Consider the following 17948-nt stretch of genomic DNA (forward strand, 5'->3'; position numbering starts at 1 on the left):
ATTTCTTGCAAGCTTGGGGCTGGCGTAGAGCAAGACAGTCCCCTTTTTCATTCATTTGTAGCAGGGTACCTGTACCGTTTAACTTCTCCTTATATTAAATGCCTGTGTCACCTTTCTGCCCCTTTGGGCTTTCAAGGCATTGAACATCTCAACTTAGAAACCATGCAAAACACCCCAGCACACAAACTGAAAAGCAGTTACAGCCTTGACAGTGATGCACAAGAAGAGAAGAGATAAGAAGCAGATCACTATTAAAAGGGTATGGGAGATGGAAACGGCCATGGCAGGGGCCACCACAGAGAAGGCCCTGCCATAAGTGGCTGTCTGCTTAAATTCCAAAGGTGCTGAGGCCCAAGGCATTTGGGGGCCTAAAGTGGACTTGTGTGACAATGAAGTAGCAACCTCAGCACTGCCACTGAACTGCCCCACCATGCCAGCTTCTCCTGCAATACACAAATACAATACCCGGGTCTTGGGTACTTCTTGGCCACTGTGAGCAGCACCTGGTAAATGGGAAGGGGGATAGTCTTGTGTTGCAGGTAACAGCCAGGCTGTGCTTACAAAACAAACTTGCATAGCTTGAGCCTGCTATGGAAGCGTGTACAGCTGCCTTGGCCATTTTGGATGGAAGAATCCATTTCTGCAGGGAGGGGGTGGCAGAAACTGGATTTTCACAGTGCTGCCTTTGTACCAATCCCGAAAACACCTTCCTTGTGCCAGTCCCCAAAAAAACCACAGTTTTGAACATGTTTAAGCAATGGTGTTTAAAAAGAAAAACAACCCCCTCCCTCTTTATTTGAAAGAGCCAAATATTTGGTTGCATAATCATGGCATGCGCTTCAGACAGGAAGAGAACTGGAGTCCACTTGTGGGTGGGGAGGAGAGCAGTTGGAGGAGTTTGCCACAGACCGTATTTGTGTCTCTGTAAGGGTGGGGGTTGGAGAGTTGAGCTCACCCCACAACCGGCTGACCCCTAATGCTCTTTCACGGGAGCACCTGTTTCCTCCCTTAAATTATTTCTGATTCAGGGGGTAACTGGCTGGTGGAATCAGGGGAGACTGCTGGGATCTGGGAGCGAAGTGTTGCTTGGATGCTGTAGCTGTGTGTCTCTGTCTCACCCTGGCCAGGTGCCTTCCTGCTGCTGTACCTGCTGCTTCTCTTCATCATTGGGATCCCCTTGTTTTTCTTGGAGCTGGCGGCTGGGCAGATTATCCGGCAGGGCAGCATCGGGGTCTGGAAGTACATCAGCCCTCGCCTGGTGGGCATTGGCTTTGCCAGCTGCGTGGTGAGTTGTTCCTCCGGCAGCACTTTTGAAAACCTTTTGCCTTTGAGCTCACCCACCCCCCAATCTCACCCATCAAGCTCTTCTTATACTATATCGGGGTATGTGTGTGTGTGTGGAATTGGATCCAGCTGGCAGGCTGTAGCACTGCTTCTCCCTCCCCCACAGGCCAACTTTGACAGATGAGTGGGCACCCCCACCTGTCAATCACCTGGTGTCATTATGGTGTTGGGTAACAACTTCAAAGGGGCTCGTTCTCAGCACAGAACAGCTGATGGGAACAAGCCCTTTCAGAGCAGTGCTGTTGGATTCAGTCAGCTAATTAGCATCCACAGTGCGCCCGCTATTGAAATTTGTTTGCAGGCAAATTTTTTATCCAGACTGCGCCTGCAAAACGGACTTTGAAGGCCTGCTGTCAGGCAGGGGCTTTGCAAATGCCAGTAATCAGCTGCTTTTTGGCGCTTGCCAAAGGCACACAGCCTGGAAGACACAGCGACACCTTCAAACCTCGACCTGCCCCACACTTGACTTAAATGAAGACAGGTGTAAGACAGGTGGGTGTGGTTTTACAAAATGGCCTGGGGAGGCCTAACTAGGTCAGAAGGTCTCCCACTGCTGGTCTGTGTCATGAGTGGGCAACGTGTGGCCTTCCAGGTGTTGCTGGAATACAGCTCCCATCATTCCTGGCTGTTGGGCCATGCTGGCTGGGGCTGATAGGAGTTGGAGTCCTAACAACATCTCAAGAGACACCAGTTCCTCAGCCCTGACCTTGTCCCACGGCCTGCTTCCCATAGCGGCCAACTGGATACTCATAAGAGGGGGTGTGAAAGAGACAGTCCTCTGCTGCTAATGCCACCCTCCACCAGCAACTGGAATTCAGAGGTAGACTTCTTCCAAGCATGGAGGCTCCATTGTGCCCTCATGCCAGCTGATAGCCATTGATAGACAAGTCCTCCACAAGTTTGTCTAATCCCATTTTAAAGCCACCTAAGCTAGTGACCTCCGCCATATCTTGTGGCAGTGAATTCCACAAATTAATTATCCAGATGGCAGCAAGTAATGGAATTGGTGGAGCGAAGGGCGTCTCCCCTCAGCCGCCTTCTGCCTTGTCTAGATTAAACCGCCAGTGAGATAATTGCCAATTGCTGTTAACATCCTGCCCTAAATTCCTGGGGATAGACATGTTAAACATCTCCAGTATCTCGCCCCCGAAGCAGCTGCATTTTAGTGCTGGGAATATGATCCTAAGGATCGAACGACACTTCTCATTAAAAATATTTTTAACTAACGTGCTTAGACCACATCTGTTTCTTTCGAAAAAATTTCTTGGAAGGGAGGGGCAATAAATTTTCCTGCCAAAAATTGTGCTTGAAGGTGCTATTTGCTGTAAATAGCATCTTTTGGGTACAAGGGAGCTTCTGGAAGCCATTTTCAGGAGGCAAATGTAAGGCGCTCCCCCCACAACACATGATTAACCCAATTCAGATCAGTGGGCCCCCATGCCTGATTTTTCCTAAGGGAGGAGAGGAGACCAGTTTTGAACGCATGACATAAAAACGTGTTTTAACATGCTCTTTGACACTAAAGAGCAGCCCCTTCCCCTGAGGTAGCTGTGTCAGTGCCCATTGGGGATGGAGTGAGAAGGACGCTGATCTCTTCCTCTTCCTCTTACTCTTCCTCTTCAGGTTTGTTCCTTTGTTGCCCTGTATTATAATGTCATCATTGCATGGAGTCTTTTCTATCTGGCTAACTCCTTCCAGTTACCCCTGCCTTGGACTGATTGCCCAGCAGCAACCAATCAAACTGCTCCAGGTAAGAGATTGGAAGGTTTGAGGAGGGGGCGGGGCTAAAGCTGCCTTGATGTCATTGTGCGGAGACAAAATGTACTCTCGATTGTCAGGAAGTGCTGATGAACTTGAGATACAGTGGTACCTTGGTTCTTGAACTTAATCCGTTCTGGGAGTCTGTTCGACTCCCGAAACTGTTCAAAAACCAAGGCACAGCTTCCGATTGGCTGCAGGAGATTCTTGTGCTCAAACGGAAGACACGTCAGACGTTCGGCTTCCAAAAAACATTCGCAAACCAGAACGCGTCCGGGTTTGCGGCGTTCGGGAGCCGATTTGTTCGGCAACTAAGCCGTTTGGGAACTAAGGTTCCACTGTATATATATATTTGCCAAACTAATATTTTTTCAATTCTGTCCTCCTCTAAAAATCCCATAATCTTCAGTTAACCATACCAAAGTATGGATGGGAAAAGGGAGGAGAGGGGCTTGATTTTTTTGTCTCGTTACCTTATTTATAAGAACATTTATATACTGCTATTCATTAAAAATAACAGTGATTTACAAACAATTCTGCATAAAACTACACAATAAAAACCATATAAAATGTCTAAATCAGAAATAAGCTAATTATTGTGGAAAGCTGGATTTTTAATTGCCTGCATAGCCCTGATGGAATAGGAAAGTTTCCAGCAGGCATTTAAAAATCGAAAGAGAAGTTGCCTGCTAAATCTCTGATTGGCAGAATATTCCACAGCGTTGGGCCGGTGACACGAAAGTCTCAGCTCCTTGTTGTCAAATAAGCCTCACCAACGACACTCTGCCCCTAACCTTTGCACCTCTCTCTCTCTCTCTCTCTCTCTCTCTCTGTGTGTGTGTGTGTGTGTGTGTGTGTGTGTGTGTCCTTGTCCTCATCTTAGAAACGGAGTGTGGCCAAAGTTCTCCCACCGTCTACTTCTGGTACCGCAAGGCCTTGCATGTGACCAACTCCCTTGACGAGAGTGGAGGCCTTGACCCGGCTCTTACCGGCTGCCTCTTTGCCGCTTGGGCTCTTGTGTGCCTGGCAATGATCAAAGGCATCAAGTCCTCTGGCAAGGTCAGTTGCGAGAGCACTTTTCCTCTCATCAAAAGTTGACCTGGGTAGGAGGGAGTGTTTTGCTTTATCAAGACCAGCAGGAGAGAACCCTCTGCTCACCAGCTGAGCAGCAGAAAGTCTGATCCTATTGGCCACAGGTTTCTACTTTGTCAGTGCATTCCCCGCATGGGATGTACCGTATTTTTTGCTCTATAAGACTCACTTTTTCCCTCCTAAAAAGTAAGGGGAAATGTGTGTGCGTCTTATGGAGCAAATGCAGGCTGCACAGCTATCCCAGAAGCCAGAACAGCAAGAGGGCTTGCTGCTTTCACTGTGCAGCGATCCCTCTTGCTGTTCTGGCTTCTGAGATTCAGAATATTTTTTTTCTTGTTTTCCTCCTCCAAAAACTAGGTGCGTCTTGTGGTCTGGTGTGTCTTATAGGGTGAAAGATACGGTACTTGCAAAGCCGCATCCGGCTCCCTGCTGAGCACTACTGCCCCTCAGCTGATATTATCAAGTGACATCAGCCAATGTACAGGTACATTGTGTTTGGAAGAAATGGCCAACTTGGACCTTGCTGGCAGGCCAGGATTTGCTTGCTGACCAAAGTTTCCCTACTCCTGCTCTGATTAATAGTGTTTTAAAATCATGCTTTGCCTTCAGATTGATCAGGATCCATAAGCATGGTTCTAAGATTGCCCACTACTGGTCCCAGTGTCAGAGTACCTGGGATGGAGAACTTGGAAATGAAATGCCAGCATCTTGCACCAATGGTTGTTTCTCCACAGGCTGCCAGTCCCTGGTTTTGATTTTCTCTCTTCACCCCCCGTCTCCTTTGCAGGTTCTGTATTTCAGCTCTCTTTTCCCCTACGTGGTCCTCTTGTGTTTCCTCGTACGGGCGCTGCTGCTAGAAGGAGCGGTTGATGGGATCAGAATCATGTTCACGCCCAATGTAAGAGCCCTGTGCAAAAGAATAACACTCTCGTACACGTGTGCCCACTTCCCCTGCTGCATGCAAATTCCCTTTATTCCCCCCCCCCCCCAGCGCTTAACCACAGGGCTAGCATTATTTCACTTGTTTACTTACAAAACTTCCATATTACTGGAGAAAAGTGGTGCAGACGTGTTTAACAGTGAAACGAATCCAAACCAAACAATTAAAAACAACACAACAAAACTGTTGGCAAAAGAAAAGGCAATATTACTGCAAGTAATAGATTAAGGAATGCATATAGAAAACGCTGGCACATAGGACACTGGTGGTCCTGTGGTCTAAACCACTGAGCTTCTTGGGCTTGCTGATCAGAAGGTCAGCAGTTCGAATCTCCACAACGGAGTAAGCTCCCGTTGCTCTGTCCCAGCTCCTGCCAACCTAGCAGTTCGAAAGCACACCAGTGCAAGTAGATAAATAGGTACCGCTGTGGTGGTAAACAGTGTTTCCACGCGCTCTGGTTTCTGTCACAGTGTTCTGTTGTGCCAGAAGTGGTTTAGCCATGCTGGCCACATGACCTGGAAAGCTGTCTGCGGACAAACACCAGCTCCCTCAACCTGAAAGCGAGATGAGCACCACAACCCCATAGTCGCCTTTAACTGGACTTAACTGTCCAGGGGTCCTTTACTTCTTACCTTTTAACCTGATTTATACTGAATCAGACCATTGATCCATTTGGCTCAACAAACTCCTGCCAGATAGTGACCACTTCATCAATGCATGAAGTACTACCCTTGCATTGGCAAGTAGGTGTATATATGGGCATAGAGAGTGAAAAAAATGTGAACAGTGGAGGTAAATCACTGTGAAAAGTGGAATTCCTATGTAAAAAGTAAATGCTTGCAAAATAAATAGTGGCTATTTGCCAGAGTGGCAATGGGAAATGAAGAAAAAAAGCAAAATTACGATGACAAAGCACAGTTAAGACAAAGGTGGTAAAACCTGTTGTGTGAGAGGAGACCATTATCTTGATCTGGGCCTAAACGCATAGAATCAAACTTCCTGACAAGTTCTAATTTGCCAGTATTTACTTCCATTGGAAAAACCCCTCTACTTTTCTGAGGATGAATTCATGAGGATGAATCCTGTACCCTTGTCCTCTTTGCCCAACCTCTAGCTGTCCATCTGGAGAGACATGCAGGTCTGGCGCCAGGCAGCCACCCAGGTGTTCTTTGCCCTGGGACTGGGCTTTGGGACCATCATTGCCTACTCCAGCTATAACCCGCGCCACAACAACTGCCACATCGACGGGCTGCTGGTGTCTGGGATCAACTTCCTTACTTCAGTGCTGGCCACGCTTGTGGTGTTTGCCGTGCTGGGCTTCCGTGCCAACATGATCACACAGGACTGTGTGGAGAGGTGAGTGTCTGCCTGTGTCTCGCCCCCCCCCCAACCCACTTTTGACATATTTAGCTCTTGGGTTCTGCTGCTGTAGGACAAGGCTGCAGGCAGGGACATCCTTGGCTTTATTTCTCATGTTCAGTGGTTCTATGTTGGGGTTTTTTGAACAAAACACGAAAGCATGTATGCAAACAAGTAAGTAATGCAAGGTTGTTTATAACCACCCTGATGCCATCAGGAGATCAAGGAATCTCTCTCTCTCTCTCTCTCTCTCTCACACACACACACACGCACACACACACACACACACACCCCGGAATTCCTGAAGGGGCTCTCAGATCCGCCCCTTGCTGAGTTAGGTTTGTATCCAACCATAGTCTTCCGAATTTTACCCATCCATGGCCGTTTAGAGGGCTGTTTTGGAGAAATTCCATTCCATTCTTATTATTACAGTCATACCTTGGTTTTCAAACAGCTTAGTTCTCGAACGTTTTGGCTCCCGGACACTGCAAACCTGGAAGTGACTTGCGGTTTGCAAACTATTTTTGGAAGCCGAATGTCCAACGGGGCTTCCGTGGCTTCCGATTGGCTGCAGGAGCTTCCTGCAGCCAATCAGAAGCTGCGCTTTGGTTTCCGAACGTTTTGGAAGTTGACTGGACTTCCGGAATGGATTCTGTTTGACTTCCAAGGTACGACTGTATTCTTATTTAAATTTGTATACCACACTTCATCTGCAGATGTCAGGGTGGTTGACAACATAAAAATACAAGATAAAAAACACAAAATACAGTGGTACCTCAGGTTAAGTACTTAATTCGTTCCAGAGGTCCGTTCTTAACCTGAAACTGCTCTTAAGCTGAAGCACCACTTTAGCTAATGGGGCCTCCCGCTGCTGCCGCGCCACCGGAGCACGATTTCGGTTCTCATCCTGAAGGAAAGTTCTTAACCTGAGGTACTGTTTCTGGGTTAGCGGAGTCTGTAACCTGAAGCGTATGTCACCTCAGAGGTACCACTGTACATAATAAAAGCAAGAACAAAAACAAACCAGTCATCCCCACCCACAACTACTACTACTACTACTTCTTCTTCTTCTTCTTCTTCTTCTTCTTCTTCTTCTTCTTCACTCACTTGAAACTTATTTTGGCATCATCCAGGGATCCATTCCGTTTGAGTAAGGCTCATTACATGCTCCCAAGCTTCCGTCCTTCAGAAGAGCAAAGGGAAGAGTCTCGGAAATTGTGTGCTGATTACATTCCTGCTTGCCTTCCATGATGGAAGGAGCAAGCTTGGAGACGGATCATAGTCCAGGGCATCAGGTGCCCTTGGGAGACGCCCTGGGATACCACATCATAGAATTGTAGAGTTGGAAGGGACCACAAGAGCCATCTATTCCAACCCCCACAAATGCAAGAATCTTTTGTCCAACATGGGGCTCAAACCCGCAACCCTTAGATTAAGAGTCTCATGCCCTACCCAGCTAGTTGGCTTTGTGTTTTCAGATTTGGAGTAATTCCTGATTAATGGCCTCGCTGCTTGCCATTTTTTTCTTTCCCCCCAGGAATACAAAAACCTTGTCTCTTCTAGCATCAAACGGCTCCCTCCCTGCCGCGCTGCCCCACCTTGGAAACTTCTCTGACCTCTCGGCTGCTGAGTACAGCGCTTGGTATCAGGGTCTTCAGAACGACACAGCAGAGTGGCTGCAGATGTGGAAGATCAGTGACTGCCGCGCAGAGGATGAGATGAACAAGGTGACTGGGGGGGGAGGAAGGACGGCAGGCTGGGCTGCTGCAAAAGGGGGGAAAGCCGTCAGAAGCAGCTGTCTTTTGGGGTTGTGTCCGAGGGGCAAGAGATGGGCTTGCATAACTTGTGCCATGTCAGTCGAAATGTAGCCTCCGGCCTAGTGTGGCAACATGTTTGGGACTCAGTGAATTTCCCTGGAATTGAAGTGTGTGTGTGTATGTACACACACACACACACACACACACACACACAATACGAACACACAGATACACACTGTATACATAGGGTGATCAAGCAGACCACAATCCATGGCTGGCGAGCTATGTTTGTGTGAATGAGGCATGTATGAGCTGTGCCTGAACTCTCATAGTTGTTTTTAAAAGTGTTTAAAAGTCACCTTTGAGGGACTCTGTTTTGAGAAGCCAGATCTGCATCATCATCATTATTATTATTATTATTATTATTATTATTATTATTATTAAATAGTCATCATCGTAGTCGTAGTATATTTATACCCAGAGCAACTCTGGGTGGCTCCCAACAGAATATTATTATTATATAATAATAATACAGTGGTACCTCAGGTTACATACGCTTCAGGTTACAGACTCCGCTAACCCAGAAATAGTTCTTCAGGTTAAGAACTTTGCTTCAGGATGAGAACAGAAATTGTGCTCCGGTGGCACGGCGGCAGCAGGAGGCCCCATTAGCTAAAGTGGTGCTTCAGGTTAAGAACAGTTTCAGGTTAAGAATGGACCTCCGGAACGCATTAAGTACTTAACCCGAGGTACCACTGTATATCAAATTATTAAAACATATATAAAATTATTAAAAACATCAAACATTAAATACTTCCCTAAACAGGGCTGCCTTCAAATGTCTTCTAAATGTCAGATAGTTGTTTATTTCATTGACACTGGAGGGCGTTCCACAGGGCGGGCGCCATTACCAAGAAGGCCCTCTGCCTGGTTCCCTGTAACCTCACTTCTCACAGGGAGGGAACCACCAGAAGGCCCTCAGAGCTGGACCTCAGTGTCCGGGCAGAACAATGGGGGTGGAGATGCTTCTTCAGGTATACTGGGTTGATTGGCGCAAGGGCAACCAATCACGAAGCTGCCTCACCAGCTTCTCAAAGCAGAGCTCTGTACAGCACTGGCTGGCCCTTGTGTCAATCACAAAGCCTCCTGGAGTCAATTTTAAGGCACAGGGGGAAAGCCTTCAAAACAAAACCCAAACCAAGGAGTGAGCACTTAAATAGATGAAGCCCCATAAACCTAGTGTGGGAACTTTTGGCCTTCTAGATGTTGCTGGACTACAATTCCCATCATCCATGGCCATTGGTTATGTTGGCTTGGGCTGATGGGAGCTGGAGTCCAACAACACCTGGAGGGTCACATGTTCCTCACCCTTAGTCTATGCCAGGGTTTCCCAAACATGGGCCTCCAGCTGTTGTTGGACTACAACTCCCAACATCCCTATCTATCCGGACCAGTGGTCAGGGATGATGGGAACTGTAGTCCAAAAGCTGCTGGAGACCCAGGTTGGAGAAACCGTGGCCTATGCCATGAACAGGGCCATAGTCCCTGTTGCTATTCAATTAGGATTGCCGCAAACTGCTACTTCCTGTATGGCAGATTGCCCAGGCGTTAAGTATTTCTTTCCCATAGGTGTAAGCTTGTCACCTGCCCGTTTCAGTGGATGATTCCCAGATTTTTCTTCTTTTCAAACTCCCAGGATGTGGAAGGCACAGGACTGGCTTTCATCACCTTCACGGAGGCCATGACCCTCTTTCCAACCTCCCCATTCTGGTCGGTGCTGTTCTTTTTCATGCTGCTGAACTTGGGGCTGAGCACTATGCTGGGGAACATGCAAGGGATCATCACTCCATTGCTGGACAACTTCCACAGCCTCCAGCGCCGGCGGACCCTCTTCACAGGTAGGGCAGAACCCATAACCAAGAGACGGAACAACATCCATCAGGGGGCAAAAGAGTGAGGTGGGTGGGTTTTATTTCGCAAAACAACAAAATTCTGTAGCGTTGTACAGAGGAAAACAAACATCAAATAAGGTACAACAACAAAGGCACAATAAAAAGACTTCAAATAAGTAATTGCCATCTCTCTTTAGCTATAAAAGGCTCCCACTTACAAAGGTCAGTAATAAGGCAGTCCCTGCCCTCAGGATTGCTGTCTAAAAGGCACAGCGCTCAAAGAAAGGGGACTGGCAGGCAGGAGGAAAAATACAAACTCAAACACTAGTTTTCAGTTTACGAAGTTCTTGTAATCTTTCCCTGTGTCTCCTGTCAAGACTGGGGTGTTGCGTTCTGAAGGCAAAGGAAGGACTGGACCCTGATTAATACAATAGACACGAGGCTTGACCGGCAAGACCTGGGAGAAAGTGCACATGCCACTCCCTGGCCCAGGCCGTTTTTATTAACCAAAGAACTTTAACACAGCGTTTGTAAGAACCAATCAGATTTCCTCTGGGCATTTCAAAAAATCCCCATGTGGGGACAAAGTCAGATCAGAGGAAGCCTCTTAACTACAAAGAACTATTTCCTATTTGAGCATGCATACATGTTCAGACTAAATAAAACAGGAACCAAGGAGGAATGTGTTACGTACTGAAGTTCTCACCCTGGGCCAGCAGGGGGATACTGTAGATAGTTATGCAAATAAGGGATTGAAAGTGACATTCAGTGATTGGATAGTTTTAGAAAATTGTTACAGTTACATTGTACTGGAGCTCTATATAAGCAGGCTGACTGAACCCTTCAGTTCAGTTCTGTCCTGGCCTGTGAATAAACAAGAGCTGTTTGAAGAATCCCTGTGTCGTCTGATATGTTCACCCACAACTTAACAGAATGCATTTAGCAAACCCCGGAGGTCATAAACAGGAAAGACAGGCATTTTATCACCTCCACGTGAACTCCGTTTCCTGGCCCTAAAATCTACCTAAAGATTAACAAAAGCTACATCAAAGCTACCTCCTTATTTTTATGTACCCAGGATGCCTGGTGAAGCAACTGGTCCGTGTAGAATGCTTTATACGTGACTGTCGGGCATAGAGAAAATGCAGCACAGATGCAGAGGCTTGTGGGATTGATGAGAAGTCATGTCAATGACTCAAAGCCAGTCAATGCAATTCTTTCACTTCTGACACAATGGCTTGCTTCATTTTTCATAATTCCTCATAGCACTCCTACCTGACCACTACACCGGGGCCCCTGCGGTCCAGCAGGTGTCCAGCCAAGCCAACCTGCTCTCCTTTTTCTCTCTCCCCACAGTGCTGTGTTGTATTATTGGATTCCTGCTGGGCCTGGTTTTCGTGCAACGGTCTGGCAGCTATTTTGTGTCCATGTTTGACGACTACTCGGCTACCCTGCCCCTGCTTATTGTTGTGGCTTTTGAAGCTTTTGCCGTGGCCTGGATCTACGGAGCAGACAGGTAATTCTCTACCCTGCTTTCTCAAGAGAAGGGTGGGCAGGTGGGAGAGAATGTCTACCTTGTGGCTTTGGGCAGAGCCTGTTTTTCTTCTTCCCCTGTGCTTCCGGGGTATCTTAACACCTGAGGTGCCTCGTCTGCCATCTTGATCCTTTTCCCTTCGTCCACAGGTTCTTAAGCGACATAGAAGACATGCTGGGCTGGCGGCCTTGGAGGATCTACAGCTACATGTGGCGCTTTGTCAGCCTGGGAGCGATGCTGTGCCTGCTGCTAGCGAGTCTGGTGCACATGGCTATGAAGTGGCCCACCTACCAGGCCTGGAACAGAGAAAAGGTAAGAGGCGCACTCCACCCAGTCGCACCCCTTCATGTTTCCGACCAATAGAAGCTGCCCCTGCCGCTTTTCATTTTAAAAAATTAAGCATAGTCTGGGGACCGCTCCACTGCATAAAGAACCAGGAGTCCTGTGGGACCCTAAAGCCTACATCATTGTGAGCTTTTGTGCATACAGGAAGGGGATAAAAGTGGCAATGTGGGTGAAGTGCAAGAGGGGACTGAAGGGGGTGAAGTGCAAGTCACGGGCTGAAAACTGCAGTGGATTCACTAGGTGACCTTCCCCAATCCACTGCCTCTTTTCCACTCTCTGTAACAAAACAGTAATAGTGATATATTTCTAGGTTGCTAAAGAGTCAAGATTTAGGGCTTTTAAAGCTTTAATCCAGGGTTTCCCAAACTTGGGCGTCTACCTGTTGTTGGACTACAACTCCCATCATCCCTAGCTAGCAGGACCAGGGGTCAGGGATGATGGGAACTGTAGTCCAAAAACAGCTGGAAACTCATGTTTGGGAAACCCTGCTTTAATCCACAAATGCAGTATTTTTTCCAGTGTCATTCTGGGGAGGGAGCCCTCTGGCTCTTTGAACATGTGTTGAGTTGCTCAGTAATAGCAGACAAGCTTCCTAAAGAGATGGATTACACTTGATTACAGTGGTACCTCCGGTTAAGAACTTAATTCGTTCTGGAGGTCCATTCTTAACCTGAAACTGTTCTTAACCTGAGGTACCACTTTAGCTAATGGGGCCTCCCGCTGCCGCCGCGCAGCCGTCATGCCATTTCTGTTCTCATCCTGAAGCAAAGTTCTTAACCCAAGGTACTATTTCTGGGTTAGCGGAGTGTGTAACCTGAAGCATCTGTAATCCGAGGTACCACTGTACCAGGTCTTCCATTACCAGGACTATCTTTCTATACCATTTGGATCTGGAAGAGTGTTTTGGTTTTGCTCTGGGTTAGTTTAGGGAAGCCAACCATGAGACCCAACTGGCCTAAGAATGTAAGAAGAGAGCTCTGCTGGATCATGCCCGTGGCCCCTCTAGTCCAGCATCCTGTTCTCACAGTGGCCAACCAGGTGCCTATAGGAAGCCTGCAAACAGGATGTCAGCACAACACTCTCCCCCCACCCCCCGTGTGATTCTGAAACTAATATTCAGAGACATACTGCCTTCTTCAGTGGAAGTAGATCATAGTTTCCATGGCTTGTAGCCACTGACAGCCATGGAATTTGTCTAATCCTCTTTTAAAGCCATCACTACATTTTGTGGGAGCAGATTCTAAAGTTTTAACAATGCACAGTGTGAAGAAATATTTATTTTCTCTGTCCTTAATCCTGAAACATTCATCTTCCTTGGATGGCCTCAAGGGAGGGAGAACAATCTTTCCCTACCCACTTTCTTCATATCATGCATGCACTTATATACCTCCATCCTGCCACACCCCTTTTCTTGCCTTTTCTCTAAATGTTACAGAAATTTTGTAACCTTTCTTCATAGGGCAGTTGCTCCAACCCCTAGATCATTTTTGGTTGTCCCTTCCTGAACCTTTTCTCAGCTCAAAAAGAGAACTGTTTGAATACCACAGGCCATATTGCTGATAATGTCAATTCCCTAAGCAAGACAAGGGCTGATGGGGACATTTTCTGGCTGTGCAGGCATTGAAGGCCTAGTGCATCTTGGACTGAGAGAAGCCTGATTCAGAGTCCAGATGGGCCCACTAAATTTCCATTCCTACATGGTTGATAGTAAATTTCAGTTTTGAAAACCAGTAATAATTATTGGTTGTCTCCCTTTCCAGGCAGAGGAGCAGATGCTGGAATATCCTCCCTGGGCCCTGGGCCTCCTCGTGGGCCTCATTGTTCTGGCTGCTCTCCCCATCCCAGTGATGTTTCTCCGGCAGCTTTTGATGGATTGGTTTGCCCAGCGTGGCAGCCGGTCTGGCATGGTGATGGCGCCTGTACCCACAGAGGATGACGACGAGGTGGCAGAAAGAGAGAGCCCTGCTGATACTGAGCACCAAGGCAACGGGTACTTGCTTGTCCAGGCAGAAGATGGGCAAGACTGACGGGAGGCACTTCCAGCTGGAATGTACCACCTGGAGGACATCTGACCTGCTCCGGCTCCTAGATCCTCCTGACCATTGGCTGTGTTTTCCAGCCTCTGATAGTGGCAACCATGTTTGTTTAGACACCCACCCACACCCCCAGTGTGCTGTTTATGGCTTACAAGGCTGGTGCAGCTTTGGGGGGAAAAGGGATGTGAGCATGAAGACTTTCATGCAGCTGGCCCCAATGCCTCCTTCACACCTGCTGCAACCAAGGAGATGAAAGAGATAAATGAAAGAGGACCTCAGAAGTGATGTGGGTGCAATCCAAGAAAAGCTGCTGGATTATTAATTGTTTTTAAAGAACACCTTGTGGCTTTCACTGCTGCCACCGAGTCCCGTTTCCCTTCGCTAGAATCGCGATGCCTTGTTGCAGTGCCTCCACTAAAATGATGGTGCAGGAACATTTGAGAGCTGAAGATGATTTGATTTTGGAGGGCCACGCATGTTCCAGAGGCAGAAAGTGACAACTCTTGGGATTCCAGTAGTAAAGGAAAGCTTGAGATCTGATGAGGCATTGACTCACTGTTACAGGATCCACCCGCTCTCGTTCATATTTATCCCATGTCTCTCTCCCTCCCTCCCGTTGTTTTACCCACTGTCTATTGTAAGCCTCTTGAGGGCAAGGACCTTTTTTTCTGATGAATCTTTGGGTGCCATATTGCTCATTCTTATCCGAAGATGGTTCAAGCTCAGCAGCTACTGGCATGAAAACGCCCTTCTCCCAGGGCCAGTTTCTGTCAAGAGCCCTGCAGTACTGTTAGGGTCAGGATTGGGTTTGCCGACTGATGCAGGAGGAGGAAGCAACAGGGGGCAGGGCCTGAATAGTGGGATCCAGAGTTGGTGGTGAAGGGATCACTCCTTTCCACTGCAACTTCAGTCACTTGGGAAGAGGGAGCGAGGGAACTTTCCTGTGGAACTGTGAGCTTGGAGCAGCCAAAGCTGAAGGTTAAGCCAGAGGCAGTAACAACTGAACAGGAGCCCTAACAGGAAGGTGCAGTTTTGTCGCTTAGAACCAGGCAGCACATTCACTGATAGGAACAGACCAACCCACCCTGAAAGAGTGCACATTTGCAATCCCGACCTCAAAGAGTGAGCCAAGTGTTACGAGTGAGTGCACCTTGCTGGGTCCTTAAAAATATGGCAGGTGGAGCATGGAAACTTGTTGGGACATCTTGGTTGCTTCCGTCCGGTTCTAAACTTCTCATCCTGCTCATGAACCCTGAGCTCTGCATCTGCAGCTGAGCCTGTACAGTTATTGGCCTGAGTAAATATCTATTTCTTAGTTGCAAGAAAGAGCATCTGCTTGTTGCATGTTTTTGGACATGAGCCAGCAAAATTCCTCAATGGAAGTCAGTATTTTCCACAACCCGACTAACGGTGATGTTGAGAAAGAATTTGGTTGAGCATTTAGACTGGTATGAGATACAGGACTAAAGAAAAACTCCACGTGGTCTAGGTTGTCTTAAAGTTACACTGTTGTAAATGCAGGGGGGGGGAATAACATTTTATAGTTGGTTCTGAGTGCAAGAATAGACTGTGTCAAGTAATTTTTCAACACTCAGTTGGATTTTGTAACTCAAGGCTAAAAGGTAGCAGTCAGTAGACTGTTTTTAAACTATTCTCCATGAGGATGGTTCATGTAAATGGTTCAGTCAATGAACTTTATAATGCAGTTTTTTGTTTCTGGGACTTCTCTGTTCAAGCAAGGCAAGGAACCAATTGGTGGTGGTGGTTGGGTTTGAGTTTCTTACAAGACGAGGGGAGCACAGCTTGCTGTAGCTCATAAGTGAGTCATACACAGGAGAACAACTTTTTCAAAGAATGTTTGTTTTTTTCTTTTCAATAAAAGCTATTTAGTAGAAACAAGTATTTGTCCTACGATCTCAACTCTGGAGGTGGGGGAATCAACTATTAAGTCAAGTTGTTCCATTTGTTTCTCAAATGTTTCCTAAATGTTAAAACAACAAAGAGTTGTGTTATTATAGCGTTATTTTTCGACTACAGTTCACTACATCAGGTGCATGGTTATTCTAGTTACAGAAATACAGTATATTTTCATATGGTGAGAGAAATAATGTACAGATTGTAATAATTACATTATTAATGGTAACCTTTCACACACACAAAATATTGATAATAGGCATCCTGGCATTGGTGAGCAAATAAGCACATGTAGATCATAGAATTGTAGAGTTGGATCATGTAGTATAAGAGGAAAAAACACCTTTGCCCCAACAGTAGCCCAGCAGTTTCAAGTTGCAGTCTCATTTTCAAGTTCCTTTGTTCAAGGATGGTGGCATTAAGCTCAGTTAAAGAGTGTCCTGTATGGTTTCAAATATCTCTCTAATGCTTTCTGGATAATGCTGTTCCTGGTGTCCTTTTATTATTTCACAAAGAGCCTTTCCTATTATTTTACAGAGAGAGAGACTTCGCCGTTTGTCCTTTGTAGACCGCAGAAGGGTATTGCTGGCAGATGATGGCATAGATCACTTTGGAAGATGAGCAGATGCATCAGCTGCTAATGTTTCAGATGATGCCATTAGATTCCAACTGACCAATACAGTCACCAATACAACCCCTTTTTAAAAATCATAGCCTGTTGTGCTGGAAAGGGCCACTGTGCTTACAGCTACTCTCTCACAGCCATAACCAGTGCTTTTTTCTGGGGGGGTGCAGGGGTACACATACCCCTAAATATTTTGTTAATCTAAGTTTGGCTTCATTGAGGGGCAGTATTTCAGTAATGAATAGGAAAATGAGAGTACCCCCAAACCATTTTAGAAAAAAACCACTGGCCATAACTATTTAAATGATAAATACTTGTTTATCATTGCATTGCAGCTATTTTTATTTTGCACTATAAAACTATGGCCTTGTTTCATGCCGTTTGCCCCCAGGCACCAAGACACCTAAGTTCTGCCCTGTCCAAAAGGCCTCACAGGTAAAGCAGCAAAGGTGGTTGGAGCATCGTGGTCCAAGCATGGAGCAGGCAAAGTCACTCTTCCCTCACCACGCGACCTTTCACAACGGCCCTATTCCTGCATTTATGTGCCACGTGATGGATTTTGCAGCCAATCACTTCAAGCGTTACACACAAACACACACATCTGCCCTCGTGTGCATTCTGGTTGTGTAAAGGCAACGTAGGAAGTGGTGTGAATAGCAAGACTTCATTTAATTAATGGGTTTGGGGTTTTTTATTTAAACAAAAAAGTTTGAAGTTCTTTATAAAAAAACAAAAGAAAAACGGAGGAAATGCATCCATTCAGCGCTTTTTTTCTGGAGGGACGCAGGGGTAACATACCCCTAATGATTTTGTGAATCTAAGTTTGGCCTCATTGAGGGGCAGTATTTCAATATGAGTAGGAAAATGTGAGTACCCCTAACCACTTTTAAAAGAAAAAAAGCACTGCTCCATCTAACCCGGATTAGAGAGCCTTATGCCCCTATAAATGTTAGCCATAAGTGCTGCAGGTCCCCGGAATCTCAACCTGTGGGTCCCCGGATGTTGTTGGACTACAACTCCCATCATCCCTGAGCTCTGGCCTTGCTAGCTAGGGGTGATGGGAGTTGTAGTTCAACAACATGTGGGGACCCACAGGTTGAGAAAGGCTGGAAGCCTGTTTCCTCAATAACGGCAAACAGGTCTCCCATTTTCAGCATCAGCGGAGAAAACCTCCACGAAACAAAATCCAGAGGTAGAAAGACCATGAGCCGCCCTGGCTTTGCCGCTGCCTTCTTTCTTACGGACACCGCTGCCGCCAAAACCTCCACCCATCTCTAGGGCTTGGGGAGGTCTTTCTTTGGAGGGGAAAGGAAAGGCCCCCCTGGAACCGGAAGCTCGCCCTGCATGTATCC

General features: G+C 46.8%; 1 protein-coding gene across 4 annotated transcripts in view; it reads left to right on the plus strand.

Annotated features, from left to right (window-relative positions):
* Window positions 1-15956, plus strand: part of SLC6A16 (solute carrier family 6 member 16) — a 30905-nt gene extending 14949 nt beyond the window's left edge. For all 4 annotated transcript variants that reach the window (XM_083580240.1, XM_083580243.1, XM_083580242.1 and 1 more), the window contains 10 exons: window positions 1128-1285; window positions 2968-3094; window positions 3986-4161; window positions 4982-5092; window positions 6249-6490; window positions 8031-8220; window positions 9947-10148; window positions 11499-11658; window positions 11826-11988; window positions 13782-15956. In XM_083580240.1, coding sequence (XP_083436366.1) covers window positions 1128-1285; window positions 2968-3094; window positions 3986-4161; window positions 4982-5092; window positions 6249-6490; window positions 8031-8220; window positions 9947-10148; window positions 11499-11658; window positions 11826-11988; window positions 13782-14048 — 1796 coding nt within the window. In that variant the 3' untranslated portion in view covers window positions 14049-15956. The remainder of the gene's footprint in view (window positions 1-1127; window positions 1286-2967; window positions 3095-3985; window positions 4162-4981; window positions 5093-6248; window positions 6491-8030; window positions 8221-9946; window positions 10149-11498; window positions 11659-11825; window positions 11989-13781) is intronic.
* Window positions 15957-17948: the final 1992 nt, after the last annotated feature.

This window comes from Podarcis filfolensis (assembly GCF_964270895.1).
Source record: "Podarcis filfolensis genome assembly, chromosome: 13".
Taxonomy (NCBI): Eukaryota; Metazoa; Chordata; class Lepidosauria; order Squamata; family Lacertidae; genus Podarcis; species Podarcis filfolensis.